The sequence below is a fragment of the Heterocephalus glaber genome, unplaced genomic scaffold (assembly GCF_053883595.1).
Source record: "Heterocephalus glaber isolate CG9 unplaced genomic scaffold, H.glaber_assembly_v1.0 deba00000676, whole genome shotgun sequence".
Taxonomy (NCBI): Eukaryota; Metazoa; Chordata; class Mammalia; order Rodentia; family Bathyergidae; genus Heterocephalus; species Heterocephalus glaber.
Window position 1 is genome coordinate 12161217 of NW_028258156.1, and position 24782 is coordinate 12185998.

General features: G+C 34.5%; 1 protein-coding gene across 3 annotated transcripts in view; it reads left to right on the forward strand.

The window, feature by feature from the left end:
- The window catches only part of Snx13 (sorting nexin 13), a 122538-nt gene that overhangs the window by 53362 nt on the left and 44394 nt on the right, over positions 1–24782 (forward strand). For all 3 annotated transcript variants that reach the window (XM_087206682.1, XM_087206683.1, XM_087206684.1), the window contains exons 6-11: positions 2787–2908; positions 3001–3102; positions 4184–4272; positions 9178–9261; positions 21721–21859; positions 22237–22325. In XM_087206682.1, the coding sequence (XP_087062808.1) occupies positions 2787–2908; positions 3001–3102; positions 4184–4272; positions 9178–9261; positions 21721–21859; positions 22237–22325 (625 nt within the window). The remainder of the gene's footprint in view (positions 1–2786; positions 2909–3000; positions 3103–4183; positions 4273–9177; positions 9262–21720; positions 21860–22236; positions 22326–24782) is intronic.

Genomic DNA, 24782 nt, shown 5'->3' on the forward strand with positions numbered 1-24782 from the left:
ATGTCATGGTGGTCAGGGAGCAGAGAGAAGGGAGATGTTGGGAATAAGAGTACACCTTTCCTGGTCACTTTCCTAGTGACCTGCCTCCAACTTGTGTGATATACTAACCAATGCCTCTAGCATTAAAGCTAGGCTCCTAGACTACTTAGTATTGGCACTGTTCACTTCTGTACCCTTCTTTTGAGTTTTAAGCTTGTCCAAATTTAGTTGTGTGATGTCTGCCACCTAATAGCACATTCAACTACTACTGAACTCATAGTGGATGAATCTAATCACCTTCCAGAAGCTCCACGTCTGAGCACATGAGTTTTAGGGGACATTCTAGATCTAAACTATAATACCATATAAGAACTAAGTTCTTATTTTCAGTTCAAGATATGATAGTTTAAAAATAAAATGGAAGTGTTGGTAATAGGACTCATTGTGTAACAATCCACATATGTTTACTAGACTAAATATCACATGGGGAATATTTTAAACAAAATGAAAAAAAGCTTTGACTGATCATAACTTAAAAATAATTGATATAAGGAGGTGCAGTAGAATGTTGTGTTGTGAACAACAGAAGAAAGTGACTCACATAATTGGTTTTATTCATATTCACATTCCATTTTATATGTATTTATCATGCATCATAATTTTAAGTACTTCACTGTCATCAAAATTTTTTTCTAATTTTGTTGAAACGTGTTATTAGAAATGCTTTGTGTATTTTATTTGTAAGTGGGAAGCAATGTACTATTGTTGTTCTTCCTAATTTAGAAAAGCTTCTTTGAATTAAGATTTCTGTTGGGTTTGCATGTAGCCATTGGAGAAAAGTCAAGAAGAGAAATAATGACCTTGGGTAGAGATACAGAATATCGGTTTTCCCATTTTCTTCACCCTCATTATGTTTCTGTATTGAGAATATATATTTATGATTTAAAAGTTTTTATATACCCTGTTTGCTTGTTGATATCACTCATTTCAAATGTCATTACAGCCCTACAGTGAATTGAGATGGGTTTGAATTGATTTACAAGGGGTAAATTTTATTTTGTTTGAGAATTTTGCTAAATAGAGTCTACTGTGAAACAGACCAGGTATAACTTGAAACATTGTTCTTTTTTCTTCTAAATTTGTTAAAATGAACCTTTTGTGGATTAATGAGCTAATGGCCTATATTCAGTAAACTGCTTTTTTTCTTTTTTTTTTTGATACCGGGAATTGGACTCGAAGTAAATTGCTTTTATAGAATTTTCAAGGATGGATGACTTTGGGTTAATATACATATTAAGATTTTTGAAAGATGCTTATCCAGATTGTGAATTTATTTTTTAAAATAAGGTTACAAGCTGGGGATTTAGCTCAGGGGTTCCGCCGCCTGCCCTGCAAGTGCAAGGTCCCGAGTTCGATCTCCAGTACAAAAATAAAATAAAATGAAATAAAATAAAGAAACAAAAGACTAAAGATTGCTAGATTTTCTTTTTAATTTAGATTTCATATTGAAGCTGAGCTTTATTACCTGATTATATAGTTATGTGCTTGGCTTTTATATTCTTAATAATGTTAAGTCTTCCTCAGATCTTTGAGCTCAGGGGTGACTTTACATGTTAATTTGTTTCTGTATTCATGTACTTACAGTTAGTCTCTTCATGTATGTAACAAACCGTAGTGTGCCTTTATAATTATTAGTATATGAGTATAAATAACTATTTTTTTAAAAATAGCTATTATTTTCTCAATGCCATCACCACTTTTTAAAGTTTCCTTTCAAAAAGTGACAGTAATCAACTGCTTCACTAGTTCTTTGTTATGTGTTGGTAATTATCATGAATTATTGTGTACTTTTCTGGTTCCCCCAGTACCCTCAGGTAACCCCATTGCCAGTATCATCACAAATAGACCCTTTACCTTCTATCAACTTAGTGTGTTCCAGAAAGGCTGAATTGAGTGGAGTGCTATTTAAAGAAACAGCATTGAGAAAAATATTTATTTAAAAATATTATTTGACCCAAGGAGAGATGTAATTGTATTATCAGTTGTTTTCGTTTTACTGGTGTACTGAATTAGCAGTGTTTCTTAAGGTGTGTTGCTTTTGAGATAAGAGTATTAGGAGGGCTGGGGAGTTAGCTCAGTGGTTCTGATGCCTGCCTCACAAGCCCAAGGACCTGAGTTCAATCCCCGGTACCAAAAAAAAAGTTATTAAATAACTATCAAATTAATGATAACCTTTTTATAGGCATTCTAAAGGCTGTCTTTTATATAGATGCTATTTTATTATATCAGTCTTTAAGCACGTCATTTCTGTGTGAACGGTTATTTCTGATGATCATATTTTTATGTGGTATTATGTACAAACTGGAGCCCATCAGGCTCATACCACAGGTTGCTGTATTTTTGTTGAGCGCTTGGGTTGTATAACTGAACAGAAGACTGTGGAGAATTCAGAACAGATTTAGAAGAAACACTCAAGCAAACAAAACCATTCTGAATCCCTATGTGTTCTTTTATCTTGGGTTAAGAAATGTGGGATATACCTATGGTCAAACTTATTTCAAATTTAAATAGAAAATTAATTTCATTTCCTATTTTAAGAATTTAGATAGTACTTTTTTGGCATATAAAATAATTCAAATAATATTGGTAGGTGACTTAGTAGAATAAAGTCTAAGATATAAAAATAATCAGTGAACAAAAAGTATAAATTTATAGTCTGATTATCATGCTGTGTCGGTAGTCATTAAAATGAACTTTTTTTGTATGCTTTTTTTTTGTATGCTTTTATGTGATGTGTCTCTTATAAGGTCAAAAGAAATAGACTGGCAACCTTATTTTACTACACGAATTGTAGATGATTTTGGCACACACCTAAGAGTATTCAGAAAGGCTCAACAAAGAATAACAGAGAAAGATGATCAAGTGAAAGGTATTGTCTTTATTTTGTTTGATAATTAGAATTTAAAAGTTGATTTTCCTTTATCACTTTGTATATATTGAATTGTTCCTTTCCTTTTCCAGGTACAGCAGAAGATCTGATAAATTCCTTCTTTGAAGTTGAAGTTGAAATGGAAAAGGAAGTTTGCCGTGACCTAGTGTGCACTTCTCCCAAAGATGAAGAAGGTTTTCTTTTTAATAAAATTCTTTTGATGACATTAACTGGTTAAAGACAAGTTCGCAGACCACATCTGAGAGTGTAGTCTTACATAGAGCAAATAGCATAATGAAAATACTGCATTTCATTTTAACTCCTATAAGTAGTTTCCATAGATTTTTTTTCATTTTTAAAGATTATCTTTAAAAATTAACCTTCTTTTAAAATAAAGCAAATGTTTATAATTAGACATTTTCTAATTAAATATTTACTAGTTTTCTCCTTGACTTTATTATTGACTTATTCTACTTAAAGAGTATAACTGTTAAACCCAAAATGTTTTCTAAGAGAATAATTATATGACTTCAGATAAAATTTATAGATTTGAATGGACTTACTCTTTTTTTATGGCAGGTTAGATCAGACAAGTTTTAGTTGAAGATCTTTGTCCAGTTTTACAACTAAATCTGTGCTACTTGGTCAGTTATTTACTTAACAAGATGACCTATTTAATTTTATTCCTAGGAAGAGTCAGCATTTTTAGTTGTGGGAATTATTTTCTTAGATTTTGAAAATGTTCTAAACTTTTATCTTCCCTTTGATTTTTCTTTCTTTTTCTGTTTTATTCTTCCCTTTTTACATTTATTATAAAATTCAGTTTTTGTCAGTTCATTTACACTATTATGAGATAATAGCTGAATCCAGTAGGTATAGTGATGTGTAGTACATTTATATAAATTCAGTTCTCTTAAATCAGTAAAGAGTATATTCTTCCTTTGTTATTACCTACTAAGATAGTGGAGATTATTTTCTTTGAAAGAATTACAGGTATATTTTTAGATGCACAAATAACTTTTTAAAAAGTATAATGATAATGTGTGGTAAAGTACAAAATACACAGCACAATTTAAAAATTAGTTTGATTAATGAGTAGTAATTATAGAACAGTAAAGGGATTCTTAATGAATACTTATGTGTACTAATTACTAAAGTAATAAGCTAGTAAAACTGAAGAACTGCTTATTTCTATCTTTAATGTGTCTGATATTAAAATTAGGTGCAATTAAAATTGAGGTTTTCTAATATTATAGCTACTTTTTCTATTTTTAGGATTCCTAAGGGATTTGTGTGAGGTCTTATTATATTTATTGCTACCTCCTGGAGATTTCCAGAACAAGATCATGCGATACTTTGTCAGGGTAAGCTTAAACTGTATCAGATAATGACTGTAAAGAAACTTTAAGTAGTGTTCTCAAACTATTTGGTCTCGAGACCCTATTAAACTCATAAAAAATATTGAAGGCCCCAAAGACCCTTTGTTCTTGTGGGCTTTCTCTATAATATTTCTGTTTTATAAATTACATCCAAGAAAATTCTAAAACACAAGCATATACAAGCATATGTTCCATCAGGTGAATAATGGATAATACAGTGTTATGTTCCCTTTGAAAATCTCACTGTATGCTTATGAGTCAATAAGAATGAAATGGTAAATAAGTGTTATTTTGAAGATGGTTTTGACTCTGGCTCCCCACTGAAAGTATCTTAAAGACCTTTCCTAGTCCCTCAGAGGTCACTGGCCAATACTTTGAGAACTGCCTCAGAGTTAGGTGCTTGGATTTCGGTTGTAACAAAAGTATGCTTTTTCCAATTTCTTTAATATTACAACCTTACTTAAATTAGGGTAGATAAAAATATTTCTGGACAGAAACTTAACACTGGGAAACTAGGGTTTTAACTTGGTTCTACTAGGGTTATACTTGAAAGATGAGTAAGATGAAAGATTCTATTCCCTTAATGTAAACCTTTGCAATAAAACTGTTTAAATGTATAGGAGGAACATCTGGCTTTGGGTGCTAGTTATAATGGATAAATGCTAGCTATTTAAGACCTTATCCTAATTGAATGAGTAACAGAAGGTTTAAATTTATAATCTTTTTAGTCTTTCTTCCTGCAAAATGGATACCAATTCCTGAAGCATGGTTTTATGCTTGTATCTTATTATTTAAGCAATACCCACATATTTTCCTAATATTTACCTACCTGTCTTGAATTCAGTATACTGAATGTTATGTAAGTTGTACTTAAATGACTAGAAAGTGCTAATTTTTGATGGGAAGAGTCTGATTATTCTATATATGGTTATGACCAATTATATATTTGGTGTGGTCATTATCAAAGGTGGTAAATACCTGCTGTCTTATCACTGGATTCATACATAACCATATTTCTGATTTCCTCTTTTGCTTAATGTTTTAATACTAAAGTTCTACAGTCCTTTATATGCCATATTAATGAGTTTTAAATTTATATCTTTAGTCCAGACTTTCTTTCTGAGCTCCAGGTTACTCTTTATGAGCTACTCACTTGAAATCACCACTTGAGTAACTCACGCAACCCTTTAAACTTTAATGTCCAAAATAGAAGTATTATCTTTGCCTCCATATCCTGTCTGCCTTTCAGTCTTCATGTCAGTAAGTGGTATGATCATAGAACAAACTTTTCAAATATTAAGTCTTTTCAGAGGCTTACATGGCTCAGTGTGATATACTTCAATTCTCTAGTCTTCACGCTGTGAGTGTTAAAACTGAAGCTAGACAGTAGTCCAAGTAGTAAAATGCATTTTATTCAGGAACTATTGCAATAAGGAAAACAAGACTTCAATACGGAACTGGACTCAGTTTTTAATGTAATAACAAGTGAGTATTTATAGTTACAGAGGGTTGGGATTGGTGGATGGAAAGTTACTAAGAGGAATATCAAGTGTACGGGGAAAGTCTGTTTAAACAAACTTAATGGGATTCTTGCCAAAGGCAGACCAGAGTGATCAGATTATCAAGAGGAGGGCATGAGGAAGTTGATCAGATACTGAGGGTTCGAGAGTTCTGGCTAAACTTCCTTGACAGGATTCTTGCTAAAATTGCATGCAGCAATAGTGAATGAACATGGAAGGTTGAGGCCTAATTGGGAACAGAGGGTTCAGAGGAGCCTACTAAACTTTGGTCAAGTATAAAGTCTTTGTTAGCAGTCACTATACTCTAGTCACCCTTGATTTTTTTCCCTCAAAAGTGCCACTTTCCTCTCCATTCATCACTGAGCTGTCTTTCCTTTGCTCAAGATGGTTCATGTTATTCTTTTGGGTAAATCATATTCTTTTCTCATCTCTGACACTTCCTCAGAGATGTCTCTCTGACCACTGAATCTTAAATTCTCTTATAATTCCCAATGCTTTAGGTAGTCTAGCAGTTGTTCCTTCATAGTATTTAACCATATTTTAAAGTGATAATTTGGTCATTAAATGTCTAGTGTTAACACACTACTTGACCACATAGTAAATACTAAATCAGAAGATCAGTTGTAAGGCAAGAGACATCCCATTTGCCCTTTTGCTGGCTGTGTTGCATGTGCTATTGAACTCCTTTAGGGTTAAGCTGACTCCTAAGAGCTATGAATGAGCATCTGCCTTGTTATATGAGGTTGTTGTTTAAAATATGTAGGATTGGGCAGGGGGATTTTTAGCTCAGTGGTTCTGCTGCCTGCCTTGCAAGTGCAAGGACCCGAGTTCGATCCCTGGTACTCCCCCCCCCCAATGTAGGATTATAATGAGCAAATGTGTTTTACTATGGAATTCTCTTTTTCTCCAGTATTTCCTTTTGGTTGAATATAACTGAGTAAGGACAATTGTAGAGCACTGCATTTAGAAAATCAGTTTTTGTTCTTTTCACTTGATCTGTATTAGTTTTCTTTTGTCAATAATTAAATTGAAATTAGGAGCTGGATGTGGTGGTTTATGCCTGTAATCCCAGCACTCCTGAGGCAGGATTGAGGCAGAAGGATTGCTGCAAGTTTGAGACCAGCCTGGACGACATAGTGAGCTGAAGGATAGCCTGAACTACAGAGCAAGACCCTGTCTCAAAAAAAAGGAAGTTAGGAAAAGACATTTTTGTTTAGTTTAAATAGCAGAAGAAAGAACCTTTTCCTTTGCATAGGTTGTACAAATCATAGTGTTTGATTGAGGTAATTGCTACTTAATTGGCTTTACTTTCTTTCTATTAGTATGTTTTACTCATAGTTTCAGTGACTTTGTATCTTTCAGGGCCCCTATTGACAGCTGATACTATCTTTTAGAAATTGGGGGTCTTGAAGTAGAAATTACATGAACATGGCTACTTTTTATTATAAGCTCTCACTAGGATCTGTACAGGAATTGAGTCATATGATTAGCGCTTGGTTAATTAGATCTTTTTATTAGGCAAGTTAGAAGTTCAAAGTAGTTTTCTAAAATCAGCTAATTATAAAATTATAAACATAAAATTTACTAAAACTTCTTGCCCATGTCTTCTTTTCTCAGTTTGTAAACAAACTTTGGAAAAACTTTTCTTTGTGCACATGTTTTCACCTTATAAATTATGCTTTAAAATATGAACACATGTTGCCAGAGACATGATATTAAATACATAAAATTTTTAAAGAAGTTAGAGACTAAAGCTAACTTTGAAAGAAGAAATTCCTTGTGATTTGGGACTGAAAATATCTCAATACATTTCTAAAAATTCCTGGAGTCTTCTTTAGTGTCTGTTGGAAATATGAATTCATTATAGGGTAATAGTTGCACAGTTTACAACAGAATTATACAAAATATTTCTTTTTTTGAGACAGGATCTCACTATGAGGTTCAGGCTGGCCTCAAACTTGCAGTGATCCTCCTGCTTCAGCCCCCTGGGTGCCAGGCGTGCGCCACCATGCCCAGCCCAAAATATTTCTTTCAAAGAAAAAAAAGATCATCTTCTAGTAATGCATATCAGAAAATAGCCCAGATAAATTAGAGATCTGGTAAGAGGAATAAATTGGCCTTTGGTTTAGAAAAATGAAACATATTAAGGTAATTATTTTAGATTTCTAATATCATCAAAAATATTTTACACATTTATATGTGACAGGCATTAAGGTTAATAACAAGTGCAAACATTTTATTGATAGAATTAGTTCTAAATTCTTGGTTATCATTGCCTGCCTGAGAAGATTGGAGGGTATAATAAATACTTTTGAAGGTAAGTCAGTAGGTCAGTTGACCAGTTCCACTCATAGAAGATTCATAAATTTCAGTAGTCAATTAGAGGAATATAAGATATATAGTAATGTAGAAAATATTAACTGAATATCGCTGTACGTAAATACAGGCACGGGTATATTTTCAAAACAGAAGTGAGGGCGGGGGATTTAGCTCAGTGGTTCCGCTGCCTGCTGCGCAAGCGCAAGGACCCGAGTTCGATCCCCGTTACCAAAAAAACAAAAAACAAAAACAGAAGTGAAAGTGTTCAACTGAAATGATCAGGGTTTATTTAATAGGTTAATTCTTCCATAAAACTTTAGAAGAGGGGGAGAATTTTTAAAAGTTGGTGCATAAATAACTGCAAAGACTGGAAAGGTATATGGAAAGAGAGTGGTGAGAAGTTTATATTGCAATTTATTTATTAGGAAAATATTCAAAACTAGGAAAGTATAGAGAATGCAGTAGACATTTATGTACCAGCTACCCGGATTTAATCAGTGTTGATATTTTACTGTAGCTGCTTGGTTTATCTCCTTGAAATAAGCACAATTTAAAAATTTGTGTGTTGAGCCAGTGGTTTAGTTCATGGTACCACCGCCTGCCTCACAAGAGCAAGGTCCTGAGTTCGATCCCTGGTACCCCCCCCCCCAAAAAAAAAAACCCTGGAGTTTTATCTTTTGCATTTCCTTTTGTGTTTTTATACTTTTAACTTAATCTGTACTTAATATATTTTACTCTCATCTTTTGCCTTTTAAAAATTGACATAAATATTAATGTACTAGACATATCCTTTTGCTTCTTTTCACTCAACTCTAATTGTTATTGTGGAGATGTGTCCAAGTTGATATAGGTAACTTTATCTCATTTATTTTAATTCAAGTATGGTAGATCACTTAGTTATAGTAGGGATAAGATTGCATTAGATATCTTCTTTTACATTGATGTGTATCATACTTATATAACAGCATTGTACTAGGAAACTTACTTTCCAGTGAATTGAGAAATAGTATTAGATTAAATTTATTGTTTTTCTTACAAATTTTTTTTTTAGGAAATCCTTGCACATGGAATTCTTCTTCCGTTAATAAATCAACTCAGTGATCCTGATTATATTAATCAATATGTCATATGGATGGTAAGTACCTTTTAAAATTACATCTGTTTTTGAAAGTTTTTAAAATATGAAAATAAAGTTTGGATATTTACAAAGTGATAAACAATTTACTGAAGAATTTAAGTAAAAAGTATTTCTAAAATAGTCCCTATATTTATTTAAAAATATGATTTTTTTGGTCCCTGTATTACAGATTATGAATATTTTTTAACAGCTACTGTTGATTGAATATTCTTTATCCAAAATGCATGGGACTCTGAAATGTTTGGATGTTGGAATATTTCCATACACATAATGAGATATCTTGGGGATAGGACTCTTGTAAACATGAAATTCATTTGTGTTTCATACCCCATTAATAGGAATTGAAGGAATTTTATGTGTGTTCATTAAGGAGATTGACCTGTAGTTCTGTTTTGGTTGGATCCTTCCCTGGTTTTAGTATCAAGGTAAAACTTGCTTCCAGGAATGACTTTAGGAGTATTGCTTCCCTTTCAGTTTCATTAAGGAGCTTGAGGAGTAGTGACAGTAGATCTTTTAAGTTCTTGTAGGAGTCAGCAGTGAGTCCATGAGGACCTGGGCTTATTTTTGTTGGTAATTTTTAAATTACTTCAGTTTCATTGACTGATAATGAATTATTTAGAATTTTTTATTTTCTTGGCTCAGCTTTGTAATTTATATTTATCTAGGAATTTGCTCATTTCTTTGGGGTTTTCCATCTTTGTTAGAATACAAGTTCTCAAAGTAGTTATGGATGATCTTCTGAATTTCTTCAGGATCAATTGTGATTTTCCCTTTTAATTCCTAATTGTGTGGATTTGGGTTTTTCTTCCCTGTTTTGATAAAGTTAGCCAGGGGTTTGTCTATTTTATTTAATCTTTCAAAGAACCAACTCTTTAATTCATTGATTCTTTATATTGTTTTCTTAGTCACAATTGTATTAATTTCTGCTCTGATCTTTATAATTTCCTTCCTTGAACAAACCTTGGGTTTAACTTGTTCTTCTTGTTCTAGAACCTTGAGATTCTACATTAGATTATTTACTTGAGCTCATTCTGTTTATTTGTTGTGGGAATTTACTGCTATAAATTCCCATTGTAGGACTGCTTTCATTGTGTCCCATAAATTCCAGCATTGTCGTATCAGCATTATCATTTAATTGTAGAAATTAATTTCTTCTTTAATTTCATCTGTGGCCCAGTTGTTGTTCAGGAGGGTATTATTTAATTTCCATGTGTTTATGTACTTTTTGTGGTTTCTTTTGCCATTCACTGCCAATTTCATTGCACTGTGATCTGATAATATGAATGAGATTCATTGGTGAGTTGAGACCATTTACATTGGTGGTTATAACTGATAGCTATTACTTGTCCTTGTCATTGTATTATTTTCTTGTTGTTGGTTCTCTTTCTTTCTATTTAATTGCTTCCTTTGCCTATTGGGTTCATTCTATTGGGATTCTTGGAATTGTTGTCTTTTTCTAGAATATCCTTCAGAAGTTTTTGGAGTGCTGGTTTAGTGGTCATTAATTTCTTCAGGTGTTCTTTATCATAGAAGTATCTTATTTCTCCATCAATTTTGAAAGATAACTTTGCGAGGTACATAAATTTGGGTTGGAAGTTGTTTTCTTTTAGGGCTTGAAATACTTCAAGCTCTCCTTGACTTAAGGGTTTGTGTTGAGAAGTCTGCTGTGATTCGGATGCATTTTCCTTTATAAGTAATTTGTTTCTTTTCCATAATAGCTTTTAATATTCTGTTCTTGTGTTGAATTTCTGGAATCTACAGTATTATATACCCTGGTGTAGTTTTTTTTCTAATCATGGTTAATTGAAAGTTCTGTATGCCTCCCTTATCTGTGTATCAAATACTTTTTCCATGCTTGGAAAGTTTTCTACTAGCACTTCTGTTAACAGGTTTTTTATGTCCTTTGTGCTATCTTCTGAGTTTTCATTACTTCTAGTTAATCTTAAATTATTATTCTTTTAATCGTCTAGCACCTGTTGGATTGATTTTTTTGTGATCCCTTGCTAAAGAAGTCTTTTCATTTGATGATTGCCAAACACAACCCTGTCTTCTTAGCTCTGATATTCTGTCTTCACACTGGTTGACTCTACTTTCAGTAGAAATTTTAATCTCCTGGATATCTGTTTGTGTCTGTTTTATGGTATCCAGGTCTTTCCTGTGTTGGGCATTCATGGTTTCCCTGTGTTTGCTAAGCTCCTCTCTCTCTTTTTTTTTAATCATGAAAAGCCAATTACGTGCTTTTTAAAAAGCCAGGCATAGAATGTTATTTAATGCTTGAATTCTTTATTTTACTTCTTTTATTAAAAATGATATGGGCACTTTATATTTATATGAAATTTATATTATATGAAATGAATAGATCTTAACTCTATAGTTAGTAAATTCTGATAAATATATACACTTGTGAAAGCACCATACGTCAAGATACAGAGCTTTTCCATCATCCTAAAAAGTTCTCTTTTGGCCACTTCCAGTAAGTCTGTACCCTCCTTTTCTCAGTGGCAATTCCTCTTCTGTTTTTTCCTAATGTACTTTTTCCCATTCATACACTTATATAAATGGAATCATGTACTTCTTTATGTCTGGGTTCTTTTGCTTAACATACTAGTTTTGAAAATTTCCTTGTGCTGTTCATTCTGTTTTAGTGCTAAGTATTCTATTTCATAAATTATAAGTTGTTTAGCTAGTTTTATATTGGTGTACAGTGAGGGGTTTTTTTGCTATTAAGAGTAAAAGCAGGGTGTCTTAAATATTTTTGTGCATATCATTTGATGGATATGTTTCTGGGACATAGGGTAAATATATGTTTAATTTTATGTGCTGTTGGTAAGAGATAAAACATCAGCAAGATCATAGAATAAGAAGCCGCACATCACATTCCTCCTTATAAATACCAGTATAACAACAGTACTACTATATCTGGTTCAGAAACCCTTTATGAGAACTCTAGAAACTGGTTAGGAAGACTCAATACCCCAGGCAAGTTGGAAGCCAAGAATAGCCACATTGATATAAGTAAGAAAAGCTGTTTCATGTTAACTGCGTTAGCCACTGCCCCAAGCTGGCACAACAATAGGAACAAAAAGCCTAATTTGTACATTGGGATGAAAGGAGAAGAGTGGAAATATGTCCAAAATTCTGGCTTTTCAGAGAGCTGTCCAAAGGACTGGTATCTTTCTCTTCTGACTTGAACTGCTGATGGGGAAGTAAGCATACTTTTGTTCCCTGGGGCTACAGAGAACAAAAGGGAAGTCATTACCTTGTGGTAGAGCCAGAGGACTTATAATAACATGGATGAAAGCTGATACCGACTCACTCTGATTGGCATTAAGTGCCCAGTTCCTGGCGTCTTCCATGAGAAGAAAGAGAGAAGAACATGTGTCTCAACTCTGGATTTTTCAGGGATGTTCTTGAGGTACAGTTATATGTCTCACTTGAATTGAAGTACTCTTGAAACTAGCATATCCTGAATGCCTGAAGGCTACCAAGAACAGAGCTCAACAGATTATTGCAGAATCTTAAGAACTTTTACTACTGCACACAAGGCACTAGATGGAGCAAGGACTATAAATAAGCTCCTGGAAAATTAACTAATTGAGAAATTAAGTAGAAAGTTACACACAGAAACCCAGAGAAGATACAGCTTTATAAATGTTTTGAGAGTTGCTCAGCTTCTTCCTGGGCTGGTTAATGAAAGTCTTCTCTCATATAAAGCCAGCGTATAAAATCTACAAGAGGAGCTGTTTTTTTTAATAACATTGAAAAGACACATGTACCCCCCCCCCCCAACAAAACAAAAAGCCAGGTTCCCCCAAACAGTAAGTGAATAAATATCCAGGGACTAATCCTAGAGAAACATTTGTGGATCACCTAGCAAAAAATTCACAATAATCATGTTAAAGAGGCTCATTGTGCTATTAGAGAATATAGATGGACAGCTAAACAGAGTCAGGAAAATGAAAATCTTAAAGAAATAGAAACTATCCTGGAGCTGAAAAATGTCCTAATTGAATAAAAAATTCACTAGAGGAGAGCAACAGTAGACTTAATTAAGCAAAGAATAATCAGTGAACTTGAAGACAGGTTATTTGAAATCACTGACTCAAAGAAACAGCAACAGAAAAAATATGAAGAAACTTAAAGAAAGCTTAGGGAACTTAGGAGACAGGTGGGATTCTAAGAATGAGAAAGGGGACAATGAACAGAGAGCTCGTGTTAAGAAATAATAGTGAAAATGGCTCAATTTTGAGGAAGGAAATGGACATCCAAATTCAATAAGCTTAAAGAACTCTACCTAGGATGAACCCAAAGAGGCTTACACAGAGAGGCATTAAAACGAAATGATCAGGGCCGGGGATTTAGCTCAGTGGTTCTGCCGCCTGCCTCGCAAGCGCTAGCGAGGTCCTGAGTTCATTGCCCGGTACCAAAATAGAAAAAAAAAGAAATGATCAAAAGTCAAAGACAGACTTGTTATTAGTTTAAAATAGATTGTTATAATTGTAAAATGTTATATGTAAATTCCATGGAAACCATAAAGAAAATTCCTGTAGAATGTGTCTTAAAAAAGTAAGATGGAGGGCTGGGGATATAGCTCTCTGCCGCGCCTGCCTGGCAAGCACAAGGTCCTGAGCTTGATTCCCAGTACCAGGAAAAAAAAAAAGTAAGATGGAACTCAGTATGTTCCACCAAAACAACCAATACATTGCAAAGGAAAGGCAACGAGAAGAACAAAATACCAGGAAGAAATACAGAAAATAGTGAAAAGTTATTAAGACCCTTTGCTATTAGTAATCACTTTAAATGGAAATGGATAAAAGACATAGAATGCCTGAATGGGCAAAAAACAAGATCGGAGTGCTCTGTACAAGAGATTCACACTAAATAGGAGGTGATACATAGGCTGTAAATGGAAGGTTGGGATATTCCATTCAAATGGTCAGGCAAAAGAGAGCAGAGGTGGCCAAACTTACTCAAATGTCATTTTAACTCACACTCTCTTCGACAAAGATGGACATTGTATAATGATGAATGGGTCAATTTACCATGAAAATAAAATAATTGTAAATATATAATCACTTAACAGAGCTTCCAAATTTATAAAGCAAACATTGATAGACTTGAAGGAAGAACAAACACTAGTGAATAATAACGAGGCTATAATCCTATACTTTGAATAATGGCTATATCAACTGGCTGTAAGACAAATAAGGAAAAAACAGAGGACCTGAAAAGTAGTATTGTAGACCAGTTGGACCTCGCAGACATATATGGAGCACACCACCCAGCAGCAGTAGAACATACATTTTTTCCAAGTATGCATGGAACATTTTACAAGATGGATCACATTAAGCCACAAAACAGTCTTAATAAAATTAAAAAACACTGAAATCATACAAGTATATTTTCAAGCCACAATGGAATGAAACTGGAAATAAAAATGAGATGGAGAATTGGAAAATTTACAAATATTTGAAAATTAAGCAACATACTCAAAAAGGACATGGGTCAGAAATCGTGACATAAATTAGAAAATGATTTGATTGAAAGAGAACAAAAACATAATTGTAGGAATATAGGAAAACAATTTCTTCTACTGTGTTCTTACAACACAGAGTGCTTGTTATCTCACATAGCTAGGGGGCATTTCCCTACACATCAAGCAGTAAGTTCGACAGCATTGACCAGCTAGGTATCGTCTAATTCACTTTAATTCTGTTACTACAGTGTATGACTGGAAATAGCACAAGATCCCACAGGTTAGAAGCTCAGTCCAGGAAGACCATCCCTTTTCCTTCAGGTGCCAAGCCTGGGCTCGTGGAAGTTCTGACTGACCAGTTCTGAATTGAGGTTTACATGGTGGCACAGCTAGTAGGATCCAGGGTAATGTTTGTGTTTACTTACTTTCTATGAAGGATATTACAAAGGATACATAGGAACAACCTGATGGAAGACATGTATAGGGTAAGGTATTAGAGAAAGAGCGCAAAGCTTCTATACCTTTTCCATGCCACCTTTCAGGATCCTCTACATGTTTAGCTATTTGGAACTCAGTCCTTCTGGGTTTTAATGGAAGCATGTTAAATTATTGACCATTGTTCTGTCAACTCTATCTTCAGTACCTCTCCCTTTCCTGAGGTAGGGGGGGTGAGAATGAAAGTTCTCACTCTAGGATTACATGGTTGGTTTCTCTGAGAGCCAGCCCCCATCCAGAAGCTAGAAAGGAGACTCCGCCCACCAGTTACTCCTTAGGGTACAAAAGGCACTATTCTCACTCCTCTAAGATTCTGAAGAGTTTTGGGGCAGTATTTCAAGAAATGGGGATAAAGAACAAATATAAACAATATTGAAACATACTAAGATGTAGGATTCAGCAAAAGTACTAAGAAGTAAGTTCATAGCAGAAAATGCATTAAAAATAGGAAAATTCTAAAATCAGCAACCCAACATTACATTTTTAGAAACTGGAAAAAGAACAGACTAAATCTAAAGTTGGTAGAGGAGTAGAAATGAAAATTAGAGAACAAATAAATCAAAGGAAAAATTGTAGGAAAAATACAATTTTAAGAGCTGTTTTTTATAAAATGATAAAGTTGACAAATCATTAGCTAGAATAAGAAAAAAAGCTAACAGACTGAAAACTCATAAGGGAGACTTACTACAACTCATACCACAGAAATAAAAAGGGATTGAAAGAACTACTGTGCACTACTTTGAACAATTACAGAATTATAGAATTACTACTATGAATACATGCTAACACAAAAGATAACCTAAAAGAAATGGATAAATCTTTAGAAAAATACTGTCTACAAAGATTGACTCGTGAAGAGATGAAAAGCTTGATCAGACCTATAAATGGTAAGATGATTAAATCAGTAATCAAAAAGCTGGTATAAAAGCAAGCCCAGGAACAGAGCTTCATTAGAGAATTCTGCCAGATATTTAAAGAAGAATGAATACCAGTCTTTCTCAAATTTTTGTAAAACAATCGAAGATGCAGTGACCCGACAGTGATACTGTACTGTATAAGAAACTAATGATGAATTTTTCTATGGACTCTTGGTACAGAAATCCTCAACAAAATGCTAGTAAACCGAATTCAGTAATACACTGAAAGGATTAAACACCATGACCTCATGGGATTTCTTCCTGGATGGTAAGGATGGCTCAGTATATGAAAATCAGTCATTTTAATACGCTATAGTAATGGAATGAAGGATGAAGAAAACAAAAGAAACACTCAAAAATAACTAATGGAAAGAAATTAGCTCAACAAGAGGATGGTCATTTTTGAAAAACCCATAGCTAATTTAATATTAAATGCTGAAAACTTAAAAACTTTAACTCTGAGGTCATAACATGGCAACAGTGTCTACTCTTTGCTACTTCTGTTCAACACAATACTGGAAATCCTAGCCAGAGCAGTCGGGAATGATAAATAAAAAACATCCAAAGAAGTAAATTATTATTATTATTATTTTTTGGTACCAGAGATTGAACTCGGGACCTTGCGCTTGCAAGGCAGACGCCGGAAACACTGAGCTAAATCCCCAGCCCAAGAAGACGTAAATTATGTCTGGTTATAGACGATGTGATCTTGATGTAGAAAACTAAAGATTCTGCAAAGACTGATTAGAACTAATAAGTTGTAGTTCACAAAATCAATACTCAGAAATCAATTACATTTCTGGATAATGACAACCCAATAAACATTAATTTTATAAATGATAAACAAATTGAGAGAACATTTAAAAAAACAAATAGAACAATTCAAAAAAAAACAAAATACTTAGGGATTTACCAAGAGGAAAGGTTTATATACTGAAAACCAAAAAACAGTGCTGAAAGAAATTAAAGGTGACAGATGTAAATGGGAACCCATCTCAGGTTGATTTATTGAATGATGGGATACTGTAAAGATGACCATGTTACCTCAAGAAACCTACAAATTCATTGTAATTCCTATCAAAATCCAATGTAGGTTTTTTTTTTTTTTAAATAGAAAAAAGCTATCCTAAAATCCATGTGGAATTTCAAAGGACTCTGAATAGCTTGGGCAACTTACCAAGACCTTGTCCCAAAATACATAAAAAAGGACTGAGGATATAGATCAGTGCATAGGTCCTGTGTTCAATCCTTAGTATCTAAAAAAGAAAGTTCCTTTGTATCATTTATCCTGTGTGTAATGTCTTTTTTCATAGTTATAGACTTCTCCAGTTTCTAATTCTTTGATTCCTTTGTTGAGAGTGTACAAAATACCAAGTGTACTGCCTTTCCATGATTTCTCCTACTTTTATTTAAATCTTGTGGACAGTGTTAGCCATAAGTCATTTGCATTGTGATACATTGTTGCCTTGGTTAACTCTTAACAATTCTTCTTAAACAATTGAATGTGGCTATAGAAAAAATACATATATACTCTGAGTTCAGTTAAAATTCATGAACACTAATCTCCCTTGCCTTGCAGTCATTATATTTTCCCTATTTTGTGTCCCACTCTCCTAAGTAGCTCTTTTATACTTCTGCCACTTTCATTTAACACATCTTTAAACACCCTTTGTCTTAGCTCATTACCTTGCTTACTACCTTACTGGAAAAATTGAAGTACTCAATGGAAACTTTCATAATGCCTCATTATCTTAACTGTTGGTTTTCTTGCATCTGTATAGATTTTCTTCTGTGATTGTGGCTCTTGTGGGCCTTATGTTTTGACCCAGTCTACCAGTCTGTATCTTTTAATTGGAATATTAAGGCCATTGCATTAAATGTCCTTATTGAAAAGCATGTACTAATTCTGGTCATTTGGTTGTTTTTCTTGTGTTGTTTCATTTCTTTTTCTGATTTGTTTAACGACTGTCTTTCCTTTGGCTTTCTTTCCATTAAATGTTTTCTGTAATGCTGGCTTGGTGGTCATGAATTTCCTAGTTTATACCCATCATGGATGATCTTTAAGAGCTTCATGTTTGAAGGAAAGTCTTGCAGGAGATAGTGATCTTGAGCTTGAGAACTTCATTCCGAGCCTTTGGCCTTTCAGATTTCTTTATTTTGATGTGTTTGCCCTTATATGTGATTTGGTATTTAACTCTAACTACTTTCAGTATTACTTCTTTGCTTTGAATTTTTGCCATTTTGATTATGCTGTGTTGTGGAGAGTATCTTTTTCTGGTCGTGGTCTATTTTGACTTCTAAATGCATCCATTTTCTGGGTATCCCTGTCATTCCCTAGATTTGGAAAGTTGTCTAAAAGAATTTCACTGAATAGGTTTTTTATTCCCTTAGCCTATACTTCCATACCCTCCTCCAGGCTGGTTCTTAAATTTGTTCTTTCAGAGATCTCTAGGAGGTCTTAAATAATCTTTTCATTGTTTCTTGTTCTTTTTCATATTACTGAATATTCTTTTTACCCACCTTGTTTTCATGTCTGATATTCTTTCTTGTGAATCATTTTGACTGCTTCCAAGATTTCCAATTGAGTGTTTTTGTTGTTGTTGTTGCGTACTTTATGTGGGATTTCATCCAGTTCTGTATTTGTTGGATCAGTTTTGAAGAGTTACAAATTTTTGAAGGCATCTTACAGCATTCTTTTCTCCATTTGATGTGTTTTTCTGTTGAAGTCTGTAGAATGAAAATCTCTTCCACTGTGGTATGGAGATCTCTTTAGTAAGAGGCTTTCTCCCAATGACGTGCCCTTGACTGGGAGTATAACTCAGATTGAACAGATTCTCAGCTTATTCACAGTACAGCACTAGGGTAAGCCCTACCATAGCATTGCCAGGAGAGAACACCTGCTAGTAATACTAACATCTCAAAAAACCAGACATATATAAACATGTAATTTTAAATGTGTTGAAAAGTTCTCTATTGGTTCATTAACAGAGGAAGATAAAGGGCTAGCAAAAATGTAGAATAAGCTAGGACAAAGAAGGAAATAGAACTGAGAAGGAAGTAAAAAAAGAGGATGAAAACAATAGCTTTTAATGATAATATTTATATACCAGGAAAGAAGGATGTAGGCAGGGAGATTTGAGAGGTTATGTGAGGGGAAAGAAAGAAGAGTAGGAAAGAACATATAAATGGAAAACAAGAGAGTTGGAGATGTTGAGTGCATATAATAAGCTAGCAGAGACACAGAAGACCCCTAAAACAGTACTTGATTGGGGAGAACATAAGAAAACGAGATAAAGCACTTTAGGTGGAAAAGCAGTGATTTTACATAAACTGTTACGACTCTTCCCCTACCCCCACATGCACAAAGAGAAAGAAAAAATAGGTTTGAATGATAATATTTATAGACAAGGACAGAAGGAAGACACAAGGAAGACACATTTGAGAGGGCATCAGAGGAGAAGGAAAGAAGGAATACAAGTAGAAAGTGAGAGAATACAGGAAGATTGAATCCACTTCATGAATTAATGGCAATCCAGATTTAGTGCCCTGCCACAACCCTTGGTGTGGGAGAACTTAATGTAACTTGATAAGACACCATAGGAGCAAAGCAATAACCAGCACTTTTAAATACACACACACACACACACACACACACACACACACACACACACACACACACACACACACACACACACACACAGAGGCTATGCAAAATGAAACACCAAAAAGACTGCATAAAACCAAAACCAGGTTCATTCCTCCTTGTGGTAGTTCTTATATTAGAGTCAATTCTTGAATGCCACCAAGACATGGTATGAATTTAAAAAAAATTTTTTTTTAAATCCCCATGTCTGTCCACCTAGGAGAGGCTGTTTAGAGCAGGCAGGAGGCTGACCGCAACTGTGGTTTTGGACAAGTACTCAGATAGTCCACAAGTAGCTGGCCAGTTCAAACCTACCAGTGTAACTTTTTCCTGTACCTGGGAATGTGAGGCCAGAAGTTTCTGGCTGTCTGTTGTATCTGTTGCTTGTGTAGTCCTTGGGCAGGTCCAGAGCATGGGCCTTAGCTCCATAGATTTCCCAACTGTGCTTTTGGTGGTGTGGTGGCCAGTGTCTAGGCTTTGCTCTGTTTATTCTGAATGCCTCTCTGTAGAGCAGAGGTGGGTGATTGTACAGGGTCTACAGGGTCTGTGTTAGGGGATGCAGGTGCTCAGCTTTCCTCTGGTCCTGGCCAGGATGAGCCTAGACTCAGATATTCTGCCAATGCAAAATCCCATGCAGCTGAACTAGGTGCCTGTTGCTATTCAACCTGCCACTTTTTTTGCAAATGGCCACTTCTTCCCTACAGCACAGTGACTGTTATATCCCAGAATTATAGAAAGTGTGGGAACCTTTTGAGCCTAGGCAGAGGGAATTACTAAAGATGGCTTCACACCCCAATTCTGTCCAGTCCATCTCTTTTCAATTTCACCTCATTCTCTTGATGATCTCCATCCAGTTTTATGGGTTTAAATGTCATCTGCACCCCAGTGACTTGGAAATGTATGTTTTTCCTAGTTTTCCTTCCTGAACGCTTGCCTTTTAGATCCAGAAACGTATTTAGTGTCTTCATTTGGATGTTTCTTAGTCAAAACCAATCTCTTAATACTCTCTGCCTTCCACCCAAACCCTCTATTCTCCTTGATGTGTTCTTCATCTTTATGGTATTTGCATCTTTCCAGTTGTTTGGGCCAAAGCACTTTTGACAGTGCACTTCTTGGTATACCTGTCTACCACTGCTCTTCACCTAGGCACTGTTATCATCTCTCTTCTGAGTTATTAGCTAGTCTTTCTCCTTGCTTTTGAGTCTGCCTTCACTCTATTTTTATATAGCATTTCTGTGATTCTTTTATATTTTAGGTCACAGAATTTTACTCTTTAAACCTTATAGTAACTTTTGGTTTTCTTTAGAGTGAAAGCCAAACACTTTCCAGGATTTGTTCTCCATTACTGTTGAGCTTGTGCAGTCTTCTACCCTTCTTTATTCTATTTTATTTAGTCTTTGAGTCGGTAGAATGTAAGTGCCACCAAATACTGGGATTTGTCTTTTTATTATAAGCACTGAATATGTAGCATATGGTGCCTGGCACATAGTAGACACTTCTATTTGTCAGATTCTCACCTCTATGACCAACCACTTAAAAAAAAAAACAGAACAAACCCAAAGAACTAAAAACTTAAAGGAGGAGAGGTTTATTTTAGCTCAGTTTCAGAGATTTCAGTGCATGGTTGGCTGGCTCCAAGGTAGGAACATTGTAGCAAAAGGGCATGGTAAAGGAAAGCTCCTCCACTCATGGGATCCAGGATGTAGAGAGTAGAGGAAGAGGACAGGAACAAGACATGGGTAGTCCCCACGGTCACACCCCAAGGACCCACTGAGATTTAAGCAGAAGTGTATGTCTAATCTCCTAGACACTTCTCAAACCAGTCAAGTTGGCAATCAAGATTAATGGTCATAGCATTCAGGATTCAATTTTCCCCTTAATGAATAATTACTGCCTCCTGTTTTCTTAATGAATTTTATTTTCAGATCCGTGATTCTAATTGCAATTATGAGGCCTTTATGAACATTATTAAATTGAGTGACAATGTTGGAGAGCTAGAAGCAGTTAGAGATAAAGCAGCAGAAGAATTACAGTATCTTAGATCTTTAGATACAGCTGGTGATGGTAAGTGATTTAGTTAAAGATTTTTCTTTAAGGATTATTATATATTTAAATAAAATTTTAATTTACCTAAATGCCATTTATGCTATTAGCTGTTTTTACCTTAACTGAATCTTCCTTAGTATGTTAATGTATGCTTAGATTAAAAATGTTATCTTCTCAGTGTAAAATTATGATTAGCAGAGCTATATCTAATGGATAGATAATCGACATGACTTGGTTTTAATTAAATAATTTGTCTGTACAATTTCAGATTTTTAATTGGATGAAAATTGTATATTAATTTGTTAGCTTGTTAAATTATACTAAGTATATGTTTAAAGCATTTCACTAATACCATTACCACTTTTCTAGCTCGAAATCAATTTGTTTATTTTTAGATATCAACACTATCAAAAATCAAATAAATAGTTTACTGTTTGTAAAGAAAGTGTGTGACTCAAGAATACAGCGGTTACAGTCAGGCAAAGTAAGTATAAAGTACTTTTGAATTAATGTTTAATTATAAGTACTTGGTATGATTAAAATGCATAGTAAATGATAAGGACTTGGCACTTTAGGACTTTCAGAAAAGTTTTCTTTTATGTGGTGTAGTATGAGTATTTTTAAAACAAATCAAAGAGATTAGTTGAAACACTGCTGGAGCACTGCTAGGTCAGCAGATCTGTGTGAAGATGTAGATGTGGGTCTTCATTCCATAGGTTGGGTTTTGTTGCAGTTGTCAAAGAGAGACCAAGTGAAATTTAAATTTAATAGACTAGAGGGTAAAATTGATTACTTTATTCAGAAATGCTTGGTAATCCAAGACAAAAATCAGGTCAGAATGCCAACCAACAGAAATATCATTTGTCAGATGTGCCCACATAGAAGTGAGTATGATGGTCTGCACAGCTTATGCACCTGAACTACCAAAGTAGGGTATGAAAGGTGGCCTAATAAGTTATGGTGCTACATGTTACACTGGCCTTCAGGCTTCTCAGTAGGTTGACATGGAAGTATCTGTGAGGGTCAAGTGGAGGTGACTGCAGAGGAATACAGTGTGGAAGGTACCAGTGGTCATCCTGGTGCCCTCACTGTTATGTGGATCCAGCCCTTGTCAGAATTGGTACTGGGAATAAAATTTTGGGGCCCCTGAAATGAGCTGGTGATAAATCTTTAGATTTTAGATTTGCCCCTCAGAGTCCTGGTTCTGATTCTGAAAGCAAAGAGTTTATTTGTTTATTTTTTAAGTGGCATGTATGAATCTTTTAATTTTAACTTTTTTCTCAGTTTTTATTTTTAATTATTACATGTTTGTAGTACACAGTGATTACACTCTTCATGGGGAGTTGCTACATGCACACAACACATCTTACTTCTTTTTTCATCCACGTCTTCCCTCCCTCATCTCTTGGTCTCTTTCCATTTTGCCAAATATCTGTCTCCCTATTTCTTATTAATCTATCTTTTATTTTACTTAAATTTTGGGTTTCTCATACAAGAGAAACCTTATGATATTTAAAATTATCTGATTAATTTCATTTAACGTTATAGTCTCATGGTGCATCCATTTTCCTACAAACGATTTCTTTATCTTTCTTTACGACAGTAATAATACTCCATCGTGTAAAAATACCACACTTTATCCATTCATCTATTAGTGGATCCATCGGCCTCTTGTAAGATTTAGGTATCATAAATTGTGCTGCTGTAAACATGAGTATGCATACATCATGTAATATGATGTCTTTAACTCTTTTGAGAAGCTATCTAGATACCTAGAAGGGGAATGGCTGAGTTGAATGGAATTTGTTTTTAGTTTTTTGAGGAGTCTCTATACTGATTTCCATAATGATTGTACTAGTTTACATTCCCACCAACAATGTTGAAGGGTCCTTTTTTCCCCACAGCCTTACCAATATTTGTTATTTTTGATTTCTTGATGATAGCCATTATTTCTGGAGTAAGATGGAATCTCATTGTTTTAATTTGCATTTCTCTAATGCCAGAGATGTTGAGCATTTTTTTCGTGTACAATATTTATTGTCGATTTAAGTGTCTGTTCATTTCAGTTGCCCAGTTTTCAATTGAGTCTTTTCTTCTGAAGAGTTCTAAGTTTATTTTGAGTTCTTTATATTTTCTAGATATTAGTCCTCTCTCTGAGGAATAGCTGACAAGAATTTTTTCCATTCTGTAGGTTGTCTTTTCATTTTGTTGGTTGTTTTCTTTGCTGTGCAGAAGCTTTTTAATTTGGTATGATCTCATATGTTGATTCTTGCTCAACTGGGGTTCTTTTCAGAAAGTCCTTGCTTACGCCTATGTCTTCAAGAGTTTTACTTATTTTTTTTTTGCAGCAGGAAAAGTGTTTCTGTTTTAACATTTAGATCTTTATCCATTTTGAGAGGATAGTCAGTTTTCCCTGCATTATTTAGTAAAGAGGCCATCTTCCCTCCAGCATGTTTTTGGTCCCTTTGTCAAAGATCAGATGGCTGAATATGCCTGGGGTTGTGAAAGCAGGGAGTTTAATGCCAAAATACATTGGAAGCATATCTTGGGCCAGAACATTCCAGATTATATGCATTGCCTAATGGAAAAAGGTGAAAATGCTTACAAGAGACAGTTGTCTCAGTACATAAAGAGCAGTGTAATTCAGATGTTATGGAGGAGATATATTAGAAAATTCAGACTATGCAAGAAAATCCAGTCTATCAGAAACTCAAGAGAGGAGTTATAAAGGACAAATGGAACCATCCAAAAATAATTCTTTCTCCAGAAGAAAGATCGAGGAACTCAAGAAGGCAAGCTTGAGCTTAATGTGGCGGAAGGACTTCAAGTTCACAACCAGCCTGGTAACTTAGTGAAACCCTTGTCTCAAAATAAAAATTAAAAAGAAAGGAAAGAGTGAGGAAGGGGTGGGGTAAGGAAGGAAGGAGGGAAGAAGGAAAGA